General features: G+C 60.7%; 1 protein-coding gene across 1 annotated transcript in view; it reads right to left on the minus strand.

The window, feature by feature from the left end:
- Positions 1 to 2,703: 2,703 nt before the first annotated feature.
- SULT4A1 (sulfotransferase family 4A member 1) overlaps positions 2,704 to 22,187 on the minus strand; it is a 28,185-nt gene continuing 8,701 nt past the window's right edge. Inside the window, exons 2-7 of the mRNA XM_065924206.1 lie at positions 16,278 to 16,408; positions 14,944 to 15,024; positions 13,109 to 13,235; positions 9,321 to 9,415; positions 5,558 to 5,696; positions 2,704 to 2,816 (exon numbers count right to left, since the gene is read on the minus strand). Of these exons, the coding sequence (XP_065780278.1) occupies positions 2,704 to 2,816; positions 5,558 to 5,696; positions 9,321 to 9,415; positions 13,109 to 13,235; positions 14,944 to 15,024; positions 16,278 to 16,408 (686 nt within the window). The remainder of the gene's footprint in view (positions 2,817 to 5,557; positions 5,697 to 9,320; positions 9,416 to 13,108; positions 13,236 to 14,943; positions 15,025 to 16,277; positions 16,409 to 22,187) is intronic.

The raw sequence follows: 22,187 nt of genomic DNA on the forward strand, positions 1-22,187 counted from the left end.
GCACACACGCCGCCCTCTGAGGGCTCTTAGAGCCAGGGCCTGGGGCGGAGGGTACCTCGGGAATGTCCAAACACAGCCGACCACCCCCTCGTTCTGTGGACCCGGTGAACCATGAGGCCGGTGCTGGCCCCTCACCCTCTCTGCCTGCAGCGGGGTCGAGGGTGAGGGGCACGCCCAGGCAGCATTGCTTCAGTTAAGCCTTCCTGAGCCTTCCTTTCTTCCTACAAAATCCAACTCTCGTGACCCCTGAGACTTTCTGGGAGCTGGGCTCCTGGCCGCGCCAGCCACCAGCCTCTGAGCACTGCCCAGCACACGCCCCCTCCCCCAGGCGGCCCCCAGCCCCAGGCCCCTCACCTCCCCCTGGTCTCCGCTCAGGGGGCCGCTCCTCGTCGGCCTCCCTGGCCCTTCAGGAGCGCACGGGTCCCCAACAGCCCGCTTGGGCCTGAACGCGCCCCGGGTTTTATGACATCACTGCCCCGCCAGAGCAGGCAGGCCACACAGGCCGGGGAGCCCAGTGCCGCCAGCAGCGCCCTCGGCCGTCAGACGTGTCCTGAGTGGATCCAGGGGCTGTGGTAAAAGATCCACGGGGCAGAGCTCTGTGAAGGCGTGCCCCGCCCTGCCTCTCGATTCAGCGGCTCCATCTTTATTATAACCTGCCTGATTTTAGGTAACCTGTAGCTGATTTAGGAGCAGACACCCCCAGAACCTTGCAGACTGGATGTGGGCCCAAGGGGGGGTCTAGGTCATCCCAAACACCAAAATAAATTCTGGGACTTCCCCTGAGACCTAAAGGAACTAGTTCATTTGAAAATCAGCATGACTTTTCAAAGAGCCCAGGCTTTTAATCCAATAAAAGAACGTCTTGGACTTCCTTCCCACAGGGCACCAGTTAGATGGGCTCTGGAATTCACTGGGGCAAAGGACAGTCAGCAGGTCGGTCTCGACACCACCGTCTGCCTTGTTGAAAGGGACCTTCCCAGACTGAGGCAGAAAGCCCTGGACCCCACGTGCGGCAAAACCTCTTCCCACTTCTGTCCTTCTCCCCCACCCTCCCTCTCACTTCAGCTGCAAAGAGATACCAAAAGGTGGTGGGACCAGCAGCCAGGGAGAGTCAGTCCTTGGAATGTTGAGTCCTGGTGACCCAGCCCACCTGACCTGGGCCGAGACCCCCACCCCAGGGGCAGCGGACACCTCAGTGGGCTCGCTCTCACCGCCCTGAAATCCAGAAGGGACCACAGCGGGGTGGGGGGGGGGCAAATCCCCCTACCCTGTTAGCACAGGCAGGACACGAGGCATGGGATATGTCTTTATTAAAGATGCAAGCAAGCACAGAGAAGTCTCACGTGTGGCGCTCAGTAACACCCATACAGTACTAAAAATAGAAAAATAGAAAACAAATTTCACAGAAAGCAGCCACCCTCGCAGATACACACAAAGAAGGTGCTGCCAAGCCCACCGCGCAGTGCCGCGGACCCCTGCCCTGGCCAAGCTGCTCTTCTCGCCAAGCAACTGAAGCACGCACACCCGCCCTTTTCCGGACGGCGCACGGCACAGACCCTCCCGCGGAGGAGGCGACTCCTCTGGCCCCAAAACCCCGGGCACGTCCCAGCCACGGACAGCCGGGACAGCCTGGTGCACAGGGGCCACGACACGCGTGCACGTCGGTGGCCGGCCCTGCGGCTCGCCCCCCCCCTCTTGTCGGTCCTCAGGCCCAGCGTGGGCCGGCTAACGAAGGGGAGGCGGGGCAGGGCGGACCCCGCCTCCGGCCCCTGGAGCAGCACCGAGGCGACCCTGCGGGCCTATGAGGGCCAAGACAGGGCGCCACACACACTCGGCAGGTCTCCAGAGCTGAGAGCCGCAGGCCCAGACGCAACAATGAACGGTGGGTATAGTAGACCCAGGAGTTCTAGAAAGTACTATCAAGCCATCTATTTGCCAACATAAGCAGGTATCTGCTTTGGGGAATCAAAGACCCTAGAACGAAAAGTCAGGTTCTGAGCAGGTTCCGTCTCTCCTGGTGTGGGGAGGGTGGGTGGGGGGGACAGTTTTTGGGTCGCCGCGTTGCATGCCCGTCCCGCCGGGTCCTCTGTGTCGGCCTCGGGGTGCTGGCTGGAAGGCAGCCTCTGAAACCCCATCCCGCGAACAGCTCCTGCTGCAACTCAGGGCAGCTGCTGAGAACTGAGCGCCACCAGGGAAACTCGGGCTCCCCACCCCAGAATCACCCCAGACCTCTCCAGGGGAGGACAGAATGGCTGTGCGTGTGAACGACCAAAAAAAAAAAGAAAAAGTCAACCCTGAGCACTTCCTACCACCTGGGTGTGGCTCTCCTGAGCCCCTCGGAAATGAACTTTTATTTGGTTTACTGACATTTATTTAGGTTTCCAGTGAAAAGCTCTATAAAATACAATACGTAGTGTGGGTTGTAATAAAGGTAGACACTCTAGTTGCATATGTTAACGGACGTGACACGTTGTGGTTCACCAGAACCGCCATCTTTGTGGGCAGACGTTTAGACTTCAAAGGCGAGACAGCTGCTCTGGATCAGAACTCAAACCCGCTTTATCCAACTTCTCGGGCCATGTCCCCTCCCTCCCCCGGGGTCTCACTTCCAGAGTCTGTCCAGCAAGAAACAAATGAGTGCAAACGGGACTCTGAGCTATAGTGTCTGGGTACTGTGAGCATGCAAGTGTGCGGTTGCTGATATTACAAATAAAAGTCGAAAGTGAGGTCGCACTTCCCCATCTTCTGCTTGTACACCAGGTCGAACTTCTCGTTCATGGACACGGTGAAGATGTCCTTCCACAGCCCGACCCTTCCTGCAACACAGACAAGGGCGGGGCGTGCTGAGTTCACTCGCGGTCAGGCCAGCTGCCAAACCACAAGGAGCTGGGGAGAGGGACCTGGAAGGTTCCAGACCTATTCCCGGAGCCCTCTGAACCTGTCCCGTGAGGATCACGACAGCCATGTGAACTACAGGCTAGCTGAGCCCGCTTCCCTGAGTCTGGCCATCCCAGTGTGCTTTCCACTCAGGACCACAGACGTGCAGAGCTGAGGCCCTGGGGAGGGTCGTGCCCGTCCACCGCTGGTCCCCAGCAGCAGGCAGAGTGGGCGCCAAGTCCCAGCACCCCCGAGGACAGTGTCCGTGGAGCGGGTCTGTGGTTCAGGTGTCACGTGGGGTCTGTGTGCTCCGTGACACCACTACTCACGCAACTCAACAGCTCCACCAAGGCAGCTGCTGCTGCTGGAGAATTTTAAAAGGGAAACAGAAAATCATCCCCGAAAAGGTAGAGCGTTTTATGGTGGGCAGGGAGCTGCTGGGGCCAGGTCAAGGGTGGAGATTTCGAGAAGCCTGCCCATGTGACGTCAGGGGAGAAGTGACAGGGAATAAAACCATCAGAGCTCCCAACTCGACACCAAAACCAGTCCCACCCAGGCCCCCGTGGCTGCTCCATCACAGCAACAGGCCTGTGAGGCTTGGTCAGACCCCCTCTGCCCGCCCCCTGCAGGACATGAGGGGCCTGGAGCCAACAGACTGATGGGCGGCACGGGCCTTCCCCTTCTTCGTGAAGGGAGAGAGCTCAAAATGACAAAAACTGCTGAACCCACTTTCCTTAACTACAAGATCTTCGGTTCTGGTCACTAGGAATATGGGAAGGAGTCAGGAGCGGGTCCCTGCCCTCCTGTCTGCAGTAAGTGCGTCACCCCGAGCACCAAGGCCACTCTTTTTACACACTGGCCTCGGGGCACTGAGATGCTCCTCTAGAATTCTGTTCACCGTCGGCATCTCTGACAGCAGAGCTCTGACTGTCCCAGCAAGCATCTGGGACAGTTAATAAGCTGCGCTATTAACAGTCGCCCGTCCTGGCAGGACCTGATGTATGAAACTGCAACCCTGCAAATGCTGAGTTAACAGATCCAAAGTGACATGGATTTTCTCTTCGGTGATGAAAAATTATGTCGGTGATGGAGAGGAAAAAACACAAGAGACTGTTGTTGTTACCCTCTACGGTCGGTCAGCTTGGGGTCAGAATTAGCAAGCTCTAGACCCACCACACCATATTTTTTTTTCCACGATTATTTTTCTCAGCTGAGGCAGCCAAGAGCTCTTCAGAGGAGTCACCCACCTGGTTTAGAATTTGGACTCAAGACAGTGCAATTTATGCTGTGACATGAACCAAATCTAAGCAATGCAGCTGGCTACTCAAGCCCCTGCATTCTCACCAACGCAAGGAGGTCTTCTGAGCAAAGAGGCAATGTGCTAAAAGAAAACAAAACCAAAGAACTGAAATAAAGTAAAACCAAGGTAAACGATGATAAAAGCAAACACAGCGGAAGGAGCATATGTGCATGCAGTATGTTCTTGACACTTCTTAACCACACAAGTGAACCGAAAGAGGGGTTTCTGGAGAAGGTCACACCCAAGGGTAGCAAAACACAGCAAAAGCAAAACTAAAAAAGGGCAAATAAATTTTAAATTATAAACATTCGTGAAGATGCAGCCAGGAAATAAACGGCAGGGTGACGTGGCTCGTTAACTAACGTCTTCCCGGAGAGTAGCCCGTCTGCCTTAACAGGAAGGCGCCCAACCACCTGACCTTCAGGACAACCTGGGAGCCACACGGGTTGGCAACCAGACCAGCCCTCCATACAGGGAGGACGAAGGGCCAGAGCAGCCCGGCCAGGCTGCCGCGGGGCTCCTCTCTCCCCTCTGGGCGGCTGCCCATGGAGTCCGGCATCATTCCCGAGCCCTCCCATCCAACCCGGGAGCTGGGAACCAGCCTCGGTCACGGATGTGAGATGCCACGGACGTGAATGCCTGAGCCCTTTACCATGAAGCAGCTGCAAACAGCACGAGCCCTGGAGGCACAGACAGCGGCCCCCACAGACCGGGGGAGCACTCATGCAGGAACGCCTGCCCCGCCTCAGACGGCTCCACCCCAGCACCCCGCTCTCGGACCAGGAGGACACCCTGGCCTCCGTGACAGCTGCCCGGCCAGCCCTGGAGAGGTCTGCACTTCCTGCTTGCTGTCACTCTCTCACATGCATACATACACAGAGACCGTGTGCACACACACACCCCTCACACATACACACAGCACATACACCACAGACCCACAGACCCACACACACACCCCTTCCCCGGGATGCGCTGCACCTCACCTGTGCGGCTACCTCCCCTGCTCACAGGGACCCCCTCAAGCCAGCTGGAGCTCGAGGATGTCGTGTGCACGCTCCGTGCTCCTCAACTCCACAGCCCCAAACCCATCGCCAGGGTGGGGGTCGTCTGAGGAGGCATCTGCCTGAAAACCTCTTGTCCACAGAGCCTGAGACATCCCCCAGCAGCTGCCCCCCGTGAACTCCACACCCTCTGCAGGGTCACAGGCCGACTCCAGCGGGGGCTTCTGGGATCCTCAGTGGCCCTTTCTGGGTTACCTTCTTGCCCCCCACCCCAGGGAGCGGAAGGTTCTGGAGATGTGAGGCTGAGTCCTGACTCGGGGCCAGGGGGAGGACAGGGGTCTGGAGAGTGTGAGGCCGCCGGCAGGGAGGGGGCGCGTACCCCGGCCCACAGGCAGGGCCTCGGCGTTGCAGCACTGGTCCACCAGCTGATGGCAGTGCTCGAGCAGCGACTCCAGCTGGGCCTTGTCGCAGGGCACCCCCAGGAACCTGGCCAGCTGCTCCACCATGGCCACCAGGTCCTGGAAGACAAGAGCGGAGATGCGGGAGCCTGTCAGCAGCGGCGCCTTTGCGGAACACCACTCTGGGGACCGCTTATCCTCGGCCTGACTCGAGACAAGTCCTCGAGACAAGCCGGACGCCGGTATCTTCAGGAAATAACGATCCGGGTTAAGTAACTGCCCGAGGGCGCTCAGCTCCCGAGGGGCAGACCTGGATTCCAGCCCCAGTCTTCCGGGAATCTGGATGCAGACGTGAGGCCCTGACATAGTGGCGGCCCTGTCCAACAGCAGCAAGCGGTAACAGAAAGCGCTGGGGCGCTGTGCCAGAGCAGGATCGGCTCGCTCTCCCCTTCCTTCCATGTCATCAGCTGGAACCCAGACGGCACTTGGGAGAGCCTTGAGGAGGTCCCGGGGGACCCCGGACAGGCCCTAGGGCCAGCCCACCTCGCGGGGCAGGAACCTGGCTCACTGAAGATTCGGTGATGCTCGGCACACTGACGGGAAGCCGGCTCTGGGCCCCGGAGCCCCAGCAGTCCCGACAGCACAGCTGCCGCCATCTCACCGTCTCCGAGGGGCCCTGCTCACCTGCTCGCCACACAGCCCCGACCCTGCAGCCACGTCCTGCTCTGGGAAACACCGAAGCCCCTCGCCGTCTCCACCCCAGCAACGCCAAGCCCAGTGTCCTGCCCAGAGCCTGGGCTGTCAGCAGGCCAAACGCGGGCGGTGGCTTGGTCACTTGAGGAGAATGCTAGAGACTGTCTCCTCTCCCACAGGCCTGCAAGGCAGACACAGCCTCCCAGTGAGTCTGGAGAAGCAGGGCACAGGGCTGTGTTTCAGCTCTGACATTTCCTGTAAACTTCGCGCCCTGCTCCCTCAGGATGAAATACTAAGTGACTCATAAAAGCGAGGCGCTGGGAGGAACCTGCCAGCCAGCACCAGGTCTTGCAGGTGCGTCCGCAGCTGGACAGACGGGCTCCTCCTCACCCTGCCCAGCACAGGGGTGGAGGGAAAAAAGATGAAAAGACAACTCGTGTCTTCTGAGACACGGGAACGCCCACAGCACTCTGCTCACAGTCACCCAGAACTGGAACAGCCCAAATGCCCGAAGCCCTGAGCAGATGGACAAACGTGCGACGGCGGACACACTGCCCAGAACATGCTCCAGGGAGCAAGGGAGCTCACCAAGGAGAGCAGAGGCCAGACACCAGCACGCACCCGCCGGGTGGTCAGCAGCCGGCAAACCACCCCCGCCCCCTGCCCCAGACAGACAGACAGACAGTCTGGACGAGAAACGCAGACTCGGCCGCCTCGGCCTTTGCCCCAAGCTGGTCCCCTCACTTCTGACGGTGCTGGGTGGTGCTCCACCACCGTCGAAGCAGAAAAATAAACAGGCCTTTCGGAAGCACTGCAGGCCACCCCTAACTCGGGAGCTGCGCACAGCCCGGGCCAGGGCAGGGACCTGGGGCCTGCACGGGCTGGAGGTGAAGCCCTGTCAGAGGCTCTGGGCCCACCTGGAACCCCGGGGTCCCAGCCGCACCCAACACCCAGGCACTGCAGGCCCCGCCCTCCCTGAGGGCTCCGCTGTGGGACCGAGGGCGAGGAGCCTGGAGCCTTCACCTCACCCCTGCCCCTTAGCACTCCCCCGGAGGCACCCACCCCTCAGGACACGCCCCCGAGGCACTCACCCCTCAGGACACGCCCCCGAGGCACTCACCCCCTCAGGACACACCCCCGAGGCACTCACCCCTCAGGACACGCCCCCGAGGCACTCACCCCCTCAGGACACGCCCGCGAGGCACTCACCCCCTCAGGACACACCCCCGAGGCACCTGCCCCTCAGGACACACCCCCGAGGCACTCACCCCCTCAGGACATGCCCCCGAGGCGCTCACCTCTCAGGACACTCCCCCGAGGCACCCGCCCCCTCAGGACACACCCCCGAGGCATCCACCCCTCAGGACACGCCCCCAACGCACTCACCCCCCTCAGGACACACCCCCGAGGCACCCACCCCTCAGGACATGCCCCCGAGGCTCTCACCCCCTCAGGACACACCCCCGAGGCATCCACCCCTCAGGACACGCCCCCAACGCACTCACCCCCCTCAGGACACACCCCCGAGGCACCCACCCCTCAGGACACGCCCCCAAGGCTCTCACCCCCTCAGGACACTCCCCCGAGGCACCCACCCCTCAGGACACGCCCCCAAGGCTCTCACCCCCTCAGGACACTCCCCCGAGGCGCTCACCCCTCAGGACACTCCCCCGAGGCTCTCACTCCCTCAGGACACGCCCCCAACGCACTCACCCCCCTCAGGACACACCCCCGAGGCACCCACCCCTCAGGACACGCCCCCGAGGCTCTCACCCCCTCAGGACACACCCCCGAGGCATCCACCCCTCAGGACACGCCCCCAACGCACTCACCCCCCTCAGAACACACCCCCGAGGCACCCACCCCTCAGGACACGCCCCCGAGGCTCTCACCCCCTCAGGACACACCCCCGAGGCACCCACCCCTCAGGACACGCCCCCAACGCACTCACCCCCCTCAGGACACACCCCCAGCCCTCAGGACACGCCCCAGAGGCACTCACCCCCTCAGGACACGCCCCCGAGGCACTCACCCCCTCAGGACATGCCCCCGAGGCTCTCAACCCCTCAGGACACTCCCCCAAGGCACTCACCCCCTCAGGACACGCCCCCGAGGCACTCACCCCCTCAGGACACTCCCCCGAGGCACTCACCCCTCAGGACACGCCCCCAACGCACTCACCCCCCTCAGAACACACCCCCGAGGCACCCACCCCTCAGGACACGCCCCCGAGGCTCTCACCCCCTCAGGACACACCCCCGAGGCACCCACCCCTCAGGACACGCCCCCGAGGCTCTCACCCCCTCAGGACACACCCCCGAGGCATCCACCCCTCAGGACACGCCCCCAACGCACTCACCCCCCTCAGAACACACCCCCGAGGCACCCACCCCTCAGGACACGCCCCCGAGGCTCTCACCCCCTCAGGACACACCCCCGAGGCACCCACCCCTCAGGACACGCCCCCAACGCACTCACCCCCCTCAGGACACACCCCCAGCCCTCAGGACACGCCCCAGAGGCACTCACCCCCTCAGGACACGCCCCCGAGGCACTCACCCCCTCAGGACATGCCCCCGAGGCTCTCAACCCCTCAGGACACTCCCCCAAGGCACTCACCCCCTCAGGACACGCCCCCGAGGCACTCACCCCCTCAGGACACTCCCCCGAGGCACTCACCCCCTCAGGACACACCCCCGAGGCACTCACCTCCTCAGGACACTCCCCCGAGGCACTCACCCCCTCAGGACACACCCCCGAGGCACTCACCCCCTCAGGACACGCCCCCGAGGCTCTCACCCCCTCAGGACACGCCCCCGAGGCACTCACCCCCTCAGGACACGCCCCCGAGGCACTCACCCCCTCAGGACACGCCCCCGAGGCACTCACCCCCTCAGGACACGCCCCCGAGGCACTCACCCCCTCAGGACACGCCCCCGAGGCTCTCAACCCCTCAGGACACACCCACGAGGCACCCATCCCCTCAGGACACGCCCCAGAGGCACTCACCCTGAGGCGCCCACTGCGAGGCACCCAACCCCAGGCACTCACCCGATGCATGTCTTCGTACTTGAGGAAAAGCACGTTCGAATCCATGTGGTGCTCCCAGAACTCCTGCACGTGCTCAAACCAGGAGCCATAGCCCACTGTGGACACAAGGGGACAGGAGAGGTCGCAGGGAGGGACGGGGCGGTGGATGGCGGCTCGCTCCTCTGCCCAGCAGCTGTGACGCAGCTCCGGCTCCTCGGACAGCCGCACGTCCCCTGGCCGCCTGCGCCAGCACTCCCGCCCGCCGGCCTCCGCCCCACCTCCTGGACTCCCAAGGCGGGCCCCACCCAGTGGGGCCTCGGGAAGCAGGACACTGAGCAGGAAGGCCTCCGTTCCCTGAGTGCACAGGCGCAGGCTCCAGGAGCTTCTCTGACACGCGGTGACCACAAGAGAGGGCCGTCTGAACGCCCAGAGGGGCTGGGGCCCAGGGCCAGTCAGCCTGCAGTGGGGGAGGATGGAGCTCGGGGCGGGGGCGGGGGCGGGGTGGGGGGTGGCTCCAGACAGAGCTGACACGGGGCGCCAGGCCTGCACATCGCAGACACAGGGAGACCTGGCGCCGCAGCGGGAAGAGGGGCAGCAGGCCGTCCTGACACGCGCGCTCACACCCACACCGCAGCCGGCGTGCCCCACGACCCTCCGGGCTGTGACCTGGGGCTGAGGTCCCACGGCCACAGGGGACCCATGTACCAGTGTGGCCAGGCCGCTTCACAGCATTCTTCATAAAAACTATGGATTTTCACCACCGGTTCACACTGACACCCCTCACTGTGAGGGCGTCTTCCAAGGGGGCTTCCAAGGCATCAGAGGGAGGTCTTGGCCAGAGAACGTGGGCCCCCTGAGCCCGTGGGGCCTCAAGGAGCAGGTCCGGCTGGATAATAGGAGCCAGCCAGGAGGGATGGCCACACTGCCAGGGCCCTCACTCAGCTGAGCGCCCGTCCGCCTCCTGAACCCCAGGACACGAAGGCCTAAGGCCAGAGGAGCTCCCGGCCTGATAGCAAACAGCAAGGACACTGGTGAGGGCCACATGGGAGTGACCAGCCCTAGGAGGGAGCCCCAAGGCCTTGGGCAGGCACCTCCCACGCCGGGCAAGCTTGGAGCGATCCGTGAGGACTGGGCGGGCAGTGCACAAAGGCGGGGGCTGCAAAGGGGCCTCAGAGAAGTGGGGGGGGGGGGGGGCGCAGGTGGAGGGGATCAGAGGCAGACGGCACCATGAGATGGTGGCCAGGCAGGAGGGCAGAGGACGAGACTTGGATCAGAGGCAGCCGGCCTCTCACACCCTCACTGGCCATGAGACGGAGCAGGCCCTGAACCTGTCTGCGCCTCCTCTGTGAACGGGCTGACAACAGAACCTGAGCCCCTCCACCCCCCTGCCACTGGGTTGCGGCCCCGAGAGAAGCAGGTACAGGTCTTGGGCGCCGGGGACCAGCGGGGGCATCGCTGTGCGCCCTCTCTGGTGGGGGGCACTGGGGGGGTCCCACGTGCACCTGCTGAAGCCCACCGAGTGGCAGAGCCATGCGTACACGCGTGACCAAGGTTGGGAAAGGGGGACCCCCGACACCGGGCAACCCGAGCCATCGGCAGCCTGCCATCCTGGCGGCAGCGCGCAGTGCAGCAGCAGCCTAGGCCCACAGGCCGAGGGGAGTCCTGGGAGTGGAGGTATCGGTCGGGGGGGGGGCGGTGAGCAGAGTAGAAGGCCCTCTTCAGGCCATTTATGGAGAAGGAAGGGGGCGCTCTGTAAGGGGAGGTGGGGTGAGTGGGCAGAAATGAATCAACACAGCACAGGCTGCAGCCAAAGGCCTCGCTGGGCCCGCTGCCGGGTGAACCCTGGCCCCCGCGGCCAAGGTTTCTGACTCCAGATCTCGCACCCTCTCACCGGCCCAGCACATCCCTGCTACTCCCACACCAGGAGGAGACCCACGGACAGAGGGCCAGGCCAGCCTTCCCGATCTTCAGCATGGGGGCGAGTCCAGAGAAGGAAGGGACCTGACCAACTCACCGGCAGGTTGGTGACCCTGGGGAACCTGAGCAGACCCTCCCAAGTCCAGGCCCACAGCTGGCACGCAGATCGGCACCCTGGGACTGAGTGGTCCGCTGGGCATGGACTTGAAGACCAGAACACTCCCACCCTCCCAGAGAACACTTGCAGACAGATAACCAAGGCCTGAGGATAGGGCGGGGGGCGGGGGGGCGGTGGGGACTCGGGTACAGGGAGGCCGAGAGGACGGGGGGACACAGGTACTCCTCCACCTGCTCCTGTCCCCTGGCACTTGGGCCCAGGCACCACCCCCCACCCCCGCCCTGCAGTGTGTGTGTCAGGACCCCTGACACAGGCCTCGGGGCGGCACGCCCTGGCTGGCAGTGGGCACTGAGTTTCACTGCCTCTCCTGCATGGCACTCAAGCTCTTCAGCACCTTGGACAGAGAAGGCAAGCTCCCTCAGAGCAGGGGATAAGTGGGACCGGGTGCTCGGGTGCAGGGACTTTGCAGGAACACAGCAAGCGTGCGCAGCCTTGAGCGTCAGCGCTGGGCAGTGCCGTGACCTTCACGAGATGGAGGGGCCTGCACTGGACGACTCATAACTGCTCCAGCCTGAGCAGGGGCTCTAAGGCCTGCACCGCAAGGCAGTGTGAACGCAGTGGACACCCACTGTTCACAATGGTGGTGTTCCCGTGCCAGGGGCTGCTTTAAAGGCAGGAATGCAAACCAGGACTTAAAACACAGCTTTGGGAACCAAATGCCTGACACACCAAGAGGGGCCTGAGCCAGCTGATGGGCTGGGGGGACGGGAGGCTGAACAGAGGCCTTCAGCAGGTTCCCAGGGCCTTAAGGCACAACTGCTGGGGCCACCTACGCTTGTCCCTTCCCATCCGGGGTCCCTCCTCCCCAGGCCGGGCTGAAGCAGAGATGCAAGGGCAGGGACAAGAGGGCCTCAGGCACTGTTGGGAGCTCACTCAGGAGGTCTGGTCTTTACCCAGGCTCCAGTTCAGCCACACCAGGTCCCATGTAAATTTGGGGCGCTGAGCTCTTGGACTGCCTCTATGCACTTTATCATGCTCCTGCCACATAATCTCATTGCAGAACCCCTGCCCTGCCTGGGCGGGACAACAAATGGACAACCAGGCTGAGGGTTCCTCAAGGGAAATGAGACGGGAAGTGTATTTGCAGGGGTCTCCGGACAGACTTAATTACTTTCCTGGGCACAAAGGCTGAGGCAGCAGGGTGTGCAGAAAAGCCAGATTTGGCAGGTGGGGGAACAGAACCAACCCCATGGCCAAGGGGACAGCTCCCACCCTGGTCCGCTCCTCCCCAGGGTGAGCAGACACGGATGGAAGGGCCCTGGCACGCTCGGCCTGGGCCCAGGCCTCTCCCCGGGAACACGCTTCCTGCCCAGAGCACTGTCCCGCCCCTCCCTTGGAGTGAACCCCACCTGCCACACCGGCCTGGGGCTGGCGGCCACACCTGACCCTCAAGTCCAGCTGAAGGCTAGGGGCCCTCACATGAAGTTGTGGCCTCAGGCACCAGTAACAGAGGAATCTAGGCCACTGTTCCCACAGCTTGGAATCCAGGCAAGGAAACAGATGCTTTAACCAGGGGACTTATCAGAACCCCAAGGGTGTGGGGAGAGAGATGGGCTTCGGCGTCAGAGACCCGGTCAGCCTGGCACAAGCTTCCTGAGCCCCCTCAGCCCGAGCTCCACGGCCCACCAGCAGGGAAGCAGGCTGGCCCCATGGTTATCACAGTACTAGGGTGATGGGAAGCACCCTCGCAGGAGCATCACACACAGACACTCACACTTGTCATTCATGAACCTCCGGCAGAACTCCTGGAACGTGCCTCGGTAGCTCATAGTCCGCAGCGAGCGGTGGAACTGGTAATAGGACACCACCAGATCCTTGGGGTTCCGGGCCATATATATGACCTGCAGTGGCGGGGGTGGGGAGGGGAGTGGCAGTTAGGGGGAGGAAGGATGGACAGGGGGACAGACAGACGAGGTTAGCCTGCGATCCTCCGTTCCAGGCAGGCCACCCAGAGCAGGTTCCACTGACCTACAAACTACTCTTCTACCCCATTACCCAGTGAGGTCAGCCCTTCACACAACAGGACCAAACAAACGCCTTCTCACTGTTGCTGTTTCAGCAGAGATGTACTCCTGTCCACAGGACAGCATCAGCTAGGACAATTACTTTGCTTTGATCACATTTCTCTCCTCTAGCACTAGTTTTTTTTAATTAAACTATAGTTGATACTTTAGAAAAGACTCTTGAGAGTCCCTTGAGCTGCAAGGAGATCAAACCAGTCAATCATTAAGGAAATCAGTTCTGAATATTCATTGGAAGGACTGATGCTGAAGCTGAAGCTCTAATACCTTGGCCACCTGATGCGAAGAACTGACTCATGGGAAAAGACCCTGATGCTGGGAAAGACTGAAGGCAGGAGGAGAAGGGGACGACAGGGGATGAGATGGTTGGATGGCATCATCACCGACTCAATGGACGTGAGTTTGAGCAGGCTCTGGGAGTTGGTGATGGACAGGGAGGCCTAGCGTGCTGCAGTCATGGGGTCATAAAGAGTCAGACACAACTGAGTAACTGAACTGATAGTTGGTATACAGTATTATATATGTCACATGTATAAAATACAGTGACTCAAAATTCGTAGAGCATACTCCTTTTACATAAAATATTTGCTATGTTCCTCATGTTGTACAATATACTCTTGTAGCTCATTTTATACATGGTGTCGCTGTTGCTCACTTGCTCAGTGGTGTCTGACTCTTTGCGACCCCATGAACTGCAGCACGCCAGCCCTCCCTGTCCATCACCATCTCCTGGAATTTGCCCAAGTTCGTGTCCATTTTATACAATAGTCTGTATCTCTTAATCCCCATTCCTATTTTGCCCTGCCCTCTTCCCTCTCCCCACTGGTAACCACTGGTTTTCTTTTTATCTGTGAGTCTGGTTGTTGTTATTACATTCACTAGTTTGTTGTAGTTTTTCAGATTCCACTGAAAAAATATAAAGTGATACCAAACAGTATTTGTCCTTCTCTGTCTGACTTAGCATAACGTCTCCCAAGTCCAGCCCCACTGTTGCAAATGGCAGAATCCCCTTCTCTTTTTACGGCTGAATGGTTTTCCACTGTACGTATCTACCAGACCCTCCATACCCATTCATCTGATGACGGGCACTGAGGGTGCTTCCGCAGCTTGGCTGTTGGACACTGGGCTGCTATGAACGCTGCAGTGTCTCTAGGACTACTTTAAAACCAGCGGAAGACAGAAAAATTATGGTCCTGACCCTCCTGGTGATGAGAACTACAGACCTCAAACATCTCATGCAGTTGAGAGAACAGAAAAAAGCAGAGGCAATGAAAGCAGTCTTGAGTCCTTAGGTCTTAAACAGGCAGAGGCTGGGCCCTGGCTGGTCAAGTTCAAGTTCAACTGTGAGGAAGAACCCAGATAAGCAAAAACACTAGTGACAAGGCTCAAGGATATGTCTCCGGGGGTCCCACCCCACCAAGGTTCTCTGGGAACTCATGCCTGTGACAGACCACCATCTGGACTGGCACACAGGCCCCTGGTTCCAGGAGTGGGGAGCCGCTGGGAGCAGCGGGGAGCCGGGGGTTACCTTGGAATCTCCGTTGTGGAGGTCGGAGGGCAGGAAGCGGTAGGGGAGGTGGCTTTTGATGAGGCGGGGAGATGTCAGTTCCTGCGGCAGGCAGAGAGGGGAGGCGGTCAGAGGGGAACACCCAGACTTCCTGACTGGCCCGGGCTGGATGGGGCCTCGGGCGAGTCAGGACCAGCACCCCTGCCCCAGAACCTTCTCCCTGAGATACGACCCCCAGCCCTGCCCAGGCTGGACCCTGGGGGACAGACGTGAGCCAGACACGGGCACCCACAGCCTGAGTCTAAGTATACTGGCAGGGGTCGGCTCAGGGGACTGCTCAGAGGGTGGGCTGCAGCCTGGAGCAGCCAAGAGCGGCCGCAGGACAGGCCACGAAGGGCCGCGGAGGAAACAGAAGCGCAGGGCGGGGGGCCGCTGGGCTCTGCAGTGGTCTCAGAGTGGGACTCCCCGCTGCTCCTGGCCGCGCCCGGCCCCTCCATCGGCCAGCGCTCTGCCCCCGGCCCTGACTTGGGGGCCCCGCCGACAGGTCCTAGCCCGTCCCCGCTGCTCCTGGCCGCGCCTGGCCCCTCCATCGGCCAGCGATCCGCCCCAGGCCCTGACTCGGGGACCCCGCCGACAGGCCCTAGCCCATCCATGCTGCTCCTGTCTGGTGGAGCCGCCCTTCGACCCCTGGGACCCTCAGCCTTCCTCTCCTGTGGGCTCTAACTACTGCGAGGGCTCTGACATCACACGGTCAGCTCAGTTCTGGGCGGGACCCCAAGGCCAGGAGCAGGGCGGCAGCGGCACCCACCCAGCTCCACGGGGAGGGTCGGCAGGCGGCAACACGAACGCTGACCTGGGGAAGGGTGCTCTCAGAGCTTCCAAATGCCCATCTCACGGGAGAATGCACCGGGGTGGGGGGGCCACACCGGAAGTGAGGCCTGAACTGAGAGGTGGCAGAAGGGAGGGTGCAGGGCAAAAAGCCCGGATAACGTCTGAGGGGTAGGCCGGATGGGACTCGGGGATGTTTGTTTCACTCTTGGTACCAAGCATTTATGATGCAGACACATCCTACCCAGTCCCCCCCAGGCAGGATGAGCCACAGGAGGAGGCCCCTCCCCCCCCACCCTTCCCCTTCCCCCGTCCCCCCCTACTCCCAGTAGCTTCCTCTTTTCCTCCACAAAATCACCCCCATCACCCACTGGTTCAGGTCCAGGGTCACCTGGCAGCTCAGGCCAGCAGTCTCTCCCCGCTCGCTGCTCTCCTTCCAACCACAGGGGCTCCAGGAACCCCTCGGGAGCAACCACAGGAAGGCCCCACGGGGGTCACGTGGGCTGTGACGCCTGCCCCGAGCCCACCTTGATGATGTCCAGGCCTGGCTGAGGGTACTCCAGGACCGGGAGCTGCTCATCGATGTTCATCAAGCCGATCTCATCGGGGTCAGCCCCCTGGCTCACCAAGTAGACCACTTCCTGCAGCAAGCTGGTGCCTGGAAGGAGAGAAGCTGGTGAGCGGGCGCCTAGAAGGAACCTCGAGGGCCAGCCCTGCTCTCGGGGGAGCACCGACCACCCCAGAAGAGGGCTGAAGGGCTGCAGGTTTTGCGGGGAGGTCTCGGCAGTGTCTTGAGTCAAGCAGAGGAACACTGGCCTCAGCATGAGACCCTGGCCTTAATGCCACCTCTCGGGGTGACTGTGGCTGAGCCGGCCTTTCTGAGCTCCTGTCTTTTCAGCACCAAGTGCAGACAGGAGATTTCGCAAGGCTGTCATGATGGGTGAACAGGATGCACGGTACCTGCCTCCCCCAGGGACTCGAGGACTGTGATAAGTGCGTGATCTCTGTCCTGGGCTTCCAGAAGCTGAATTTCCATTTACCCAGGAGTGATGAGGGTCCAGGGGAATGACTGACCCATCAATCACTATTTACAATGAAAATCACGTCTCCTGGTATCTACTAAAGCGAAACACAGGTCTGACCTATAACTAGAGAGATGTACCAAGACAACTCCGAGAGACAAGGGCCAGAAGAGCCCCGCAGAGTTACTCAGAAGAGCAAAAGGCGGAAGAAGTGACAGATTTCCTCTTCCTGGGCTCCAAAATCACCATGGATGGTGACTGCAGCCATGAAATCAGAAGACATTTGCTTCTCAGCAGGGAAACTACAACAAACCTAGACAGTGTGCTGAAAAAATAGACATATTACTCTGCCAACAAAGGTCCCTAGTCGAGGCTATGGTCTTCCCAGTGGTCACATACGGTTATGAGAGATGGACTGTAAAGAAGGGAGAGCGCTGAAGAATTGATGCCTTCGAACTATGGTGCTGGAGAAGACTCTTGAGAATCCCTTGGACAGCAAGAAGATGAAACCAGTTAATCTTAAGGGAAATCAACCCTGGATACTCATTGGAAGGACTGATGCTGAAGCTGAAACTCCAGTATTTTGGCCACCTGATGTGAACAGCTGGCTCACTGGAAAAGTTCCAGATGCTGGGAAAGATTGAGGGCAGAAGAAGAGGGCGTCAGAGGATGAGATGGCATCACCGACGCGATGGACATGAACTTGGGCAACCTCTGGCAGATGGTGAGGGACAGAGAGGCTTGGCATGCTGCAGTCCATGGGGTTGCAAATGAGTCGGACACAGCTGAGTGACTGAAGACCCACCACCAGGACCACGCTGAGAGACACGGCCCAGGACAGCCCTGCAGGTTTCTCAGAAGAGCAGCCCTTGGGGACGACGGACACGCCGGTGAGCAGCAGGGGGAGCAAACCGGCCCTGAGACTCGGACGATGGGAACCAGGAAGCAGGGGGAGCCGTGCAGGGCCGCACTGCCCGGCAGGGCTGGGTCCAGACACGACGCTGAGCACAGCGAGCGAGACGCCAAAGGGAGCCTACTCTGCGGCTGTGGTCGCCCACCAACCTGAGACGCGGGCACCATCACCCCATTTAGAGGTGAGGTTCCTGAGGCCTAACGGTGCCCATGTATGGCTCCGCCGGTGTATGGCTCCCATCTGCCCGCTCCTCCTGGCGAGGCCCATCCATTCAGCAGCTCAGGGCAGCTACACTTGGGGGGGGGGGGTGGGAGCAGCGGAGGGAGGGGTGGGAACCTTAGAAATCAGACCATGGGCAGTTTCTACTAACACAGGCCTCCCCCAGGGAGGTCTTCAGGCTTCCCTGGTGGTTTAATGGTGAAGAATCTGACTACAGTGCAGGAGACGTGAGTTTGATCGCTGGGTTGGGAATATTCCCTGGAGGAAGAAATGGCAACCCACTCCAGTATTCGTGCCTGGGAAATCTCATGGACAGAGGAGTCTGGCGGGCTACAGTCCGCGACTGAGAGACTACACTACCACCACCAAGGAGTTCTTCAGGATCTACGTTTAGTGCTGCCAACCCCCACCCCTGTAGCCCCCACAGGCAATGACCCAGACAGCCATTCCTGCACATTAGTATATCTAACATCAATATCGACACAGCAATTTCACAAGCTCCATCCGTACCTCCATTAAGGATCTGCGCCAGAAAGCCAGCCTCGTTAGAGCGGCAGGAAGGTCTCTGTGGCCTGACTCTCGCAGCCCCCTCTCCAGGGCAGCCCTGTAAGTCCATTTCCTGACGGAGCACCGCTTGGCCCTCCCGTCTCCAGCACAGGAGGGCGCACCATGCCCCTGCCGGGCACCAGGGAGGACGGGGAGTGGGGGACCTGGGACCAACTCGGGCAACGGCCCCTGGTGTCCCCAGGCCGGCCGGATGTGACCAAACTACCACAGAAAGGAATGACCGGGGATGAGGACTCTACCAGGCAGTGACTACCCGGCTCCAGACAAAGCCCCTCAACCGAAGTCCAAACGCACGCCCTGCAGGCAGACTGCCCTGGCTCGGCAAGCTCTCCACCAGGCGCCTCCCCCTGCCCACTGGCGCCTCCAAGTACCGCCGCCAAGGTGTCCCCCCCTGCCCGTTAGCAAGGGCCCTGCCCAGCCCATCCACCCACTCTCCTGGCTACGGTGCCCCGGGCCCTGCCTGCCGTTCTGACATCCAGGGATGCAGTCCTGCTCAGCCTGCGGCCTCCTCTCCCCTGCTCCGGCCCTCTGTGCTGTGGCCAGCCTTCTCCACCACCCCCTGCACCCAGCACCCAGGGCCCGGGCCTTCCACGGGCTGCCCTTCTACCTGGTCACCTTGGACTTGCGCGTTGGGCCACCACTCAGAGGCCTCCCTGGACCCTCCCAAGTCTCCCCAGCCCCGGGGGCACCGGGCGCCCTGGGCTTCCTGTCCACCTGCACGCAGCGCTCCGGGCGCCGCTGGGGAGCTGACGGGGGGCAGCTCGTGTGCGCAGGGAGTGAGGTTGGGGCGTATTACTAGTTTCTGCAGGGGCTGTGACGAATTACCACCAACTCAGTGGCCCCGAACAACCCAGGTACTGCTCATCACTCTGGGGGTCCAGGAGGCCAGCACAGGCCCCACGGCACTAACATCAAGTGGTCAGCAAGGCTGCACCCCGCTCTGGGCTCCAGGGAGAAGCTGGTCCCCTGCCTCCTGCCGCCCCAGGTCACATCCCCTAACACCTGCAGGCACTGCTCACCCGGATCACTCACATCGGAAACGCACCCCAGGCCCTCGCACCCCAACCCCCTCATACCCCAAGCCGGGCCGCCTTCCCTCAAAGATGGGTCGATGGGTGACACCCGGGGCAGGGCCCGACGCGGCCGAGGCAGGGTTGACAAGCACCCCCATGGAGGATAAAGAAGCTCAGAGTTCAAGCTCCAGGCCAAGGTCACAGAGCTGGGGAGGGGAGAGTGACCCCTGGAGAGGTGGAGACCACATCCCTACATGGACAGCCTCCCCAGCACCCCTGGGGGAGCCGGGGGTGGGGGGCACAGCCAGCCACCGGGACGGGATGGGCAAAAGCAGGTGGGGGTGAAGCTGGGCCTCAGCCCCCTCCCCACCACCCCTCTGCATCTGATCCCCCTGGGAAGAGGTGCCCAGGAGGCCAGCCCGCCGGCCAGCAAATTCAAGGTGAGGTGGAGGAGAGCCAGGCTTTCAACCCAGGAACACTAGGGACCGGCCAGGCGGGGGCCTCGCGGGAAGTAACAAGAGCCACGCGCTTTCTGGCAGCTCGTTTTCAAGTCAACAGATGCGATGGATGGCTCACAGGCGTGCTTCTGCTGACGGTAGGGAAACTGCTCCTGGGAGGCTCCAAGGTGGCGGCAGTGATTCTGACACTGGGCCTCTGGGGCAGAGACCCGGTGGAGAATGCTGAGGTTTCAGGCGGAACTCCCTGGGGATGGTTGGGGTGGAGCCCGTCAAGATTCCCACCAGAATCCTTGGGGACAGGACAGGACGGAACCAGTCGGACCTGGACCCCCAGCTGCCAGGATCCTGGGGCTGGGACACTTTGGAATTCTGTTCATTTCTAAACTTTACTGAAGATCACACGTGTACACCGGGTTTAACAGTTAGGAAAGGATTTCCCTGGTGGTCCAGTGGTTAAGAATCCGCCTGCCGACGCAGGGGACACAGGTTCGATCTCTGGTCCGGGAAGATTCCACAAGCCGAGGGGCAACTAAGTCTATGAGCCACAAGGAAGAGGAGACCCCCACGCTCGCCGCACTTGAGAAGGCCCATGCACAGCAGGGGCAATCAGCACAGTCAAAAATAAATTTTTTTTAAAAAGTCAAAAGCCTGAGGTCAAAAAATCTCACGCCCCTCCCCACCCCACTCCCGCGAACACAGTAAAGCCCTGCTGATTCTTCTCTTACCCTCCGGTTTCTCACGCGCTTACAGTTATTTCACATCTGTCCCTTCTGATGGGTCCCTGACCGCTGACCGAGGCGCCTTCCCTCCTGCAGGCTTCTCTCCCCACACGGTCTTGGCACAATTCTCGGTCTAATCCAAAGTACAGCGTGTAGTGATAACGCTTCCTTTCTCCTACGAGACTATTTCCTTTGCTTGCTTGCTCAGTATTTTATGTGCCTATTAATAATTCCTTGCCCGACTCTAGATAATAATTCCTTGCAAACCCTCCCCACACAGCCAAATGCAGGGGCTGCGCTCGAACCCCATGAATCTCTGAGGGTCACGCCCTGCCCCCTGGCGCCCCACGAATGTCTCCCTGCATCTCCTTGGGCTGGAGGGACCCAGGCTTCTAGCCGTGAGCCCCTCGGTATCTGCGTGCACGGCGGCAGAGCCCACCCTCCGTGAGCTGGAGCCTGACGACAAGCGCCTGCTTCTACCGCGCTCGGGACGGCGGGCTGAGCTGGGTGTGGGGTTCCAGGCTGGAGACGCTGAACCCGCCGTTCCCATTCTCCAGCTGCCAGCGTTGTGCTAAGAGCTCTGAGGTCCTGGTTCCCCGTCCCTTGAACGTGGCCCATTCTTATCTCTGGAAGCTTCTCGATCTTCTCTGAGATTTCACACTTAAGTGCTTCGGCAGGGTCTCTCATTCATGGTGCCTGGAGGCACATTCAGGCAGGAGGGGGCCTTTAACTCAAGCCCCGGAGTTCTGGAAGCCCTGATTTCCAGCAAGTTTCTCTCTCCCTTTCTTGCTGTTCCCTCTTTCTGGAACTCTGAGACCTTCTACTTTTCTTACCTCTTTGCTCCTACTTGTCATCAATTTGTAACAATTTTTGTCCCACTTTTCCAGACATTTCCTCTGCTTCACCATCCAAACCTCACAGCTGAGTTTTCAAAATTTCAATTACAATGTTTTTAACTCCAAGAGTTCTTTCAGGATCCTTACTTGCTCATTCCCGTTGTGACTGCTTTCTTCACCAAGAGCGCACCTGCATTCACTCTCTCAGTGGAACAGAGTCAAGAGTGCCACGGGTGGTTCTTTTTTCTAGGTTTTCCTCTGCTCTGCACATTGTGTTGGATTCCGCTGAGTGCCTTTTGCTGCTTTTTGTCTTCTTTTGGCAGATCTGTCCTTCCTGTTGGAGATGCTAAGATCTGGAGACCCTGAGTCCACCCACATGTGAGAACAAGCCCCAGGACGCCGCTGTCCGCCGTGGACACGCTGCTGACCGCAGGGCCTCACATCTGTGAGTGCAGCCCAGCCCGGCACCCTCACAACTATGACAGCAGATGCCCGCGGGGGAGCACTTCTAAGTCTTCACTTTGGGGCCAATTTCTCCAGAGGAGATGCCTCCGCTCTCCGCCCTGGGGGACCACAGGCATCCCAGAAGCCGAGCAGGAGGATGTGGCTAGGAACCTCCCTGTCGAGGGTGTGCTCTTCACCTGATCTCCATTTCCGACTCAGCACTGTATCCCAGCCTGTTGCTGTGTT

The sequence above is a fragment of the Muntiacus reevesi genome, chromosome 1 (assembly GCF_963930625.1).
Source record: "Muntiacus reevesi chromosome 1, mMunRee1.1, whole genome shotgun sequence".
Taxonomy (NCBI): domain Eukaryota; kingdom Metazoa; phylum Chordata; class Mammalia; order Artiodactyla; family Cervidae; genus Muntiacus; species Muntiacus reevesi.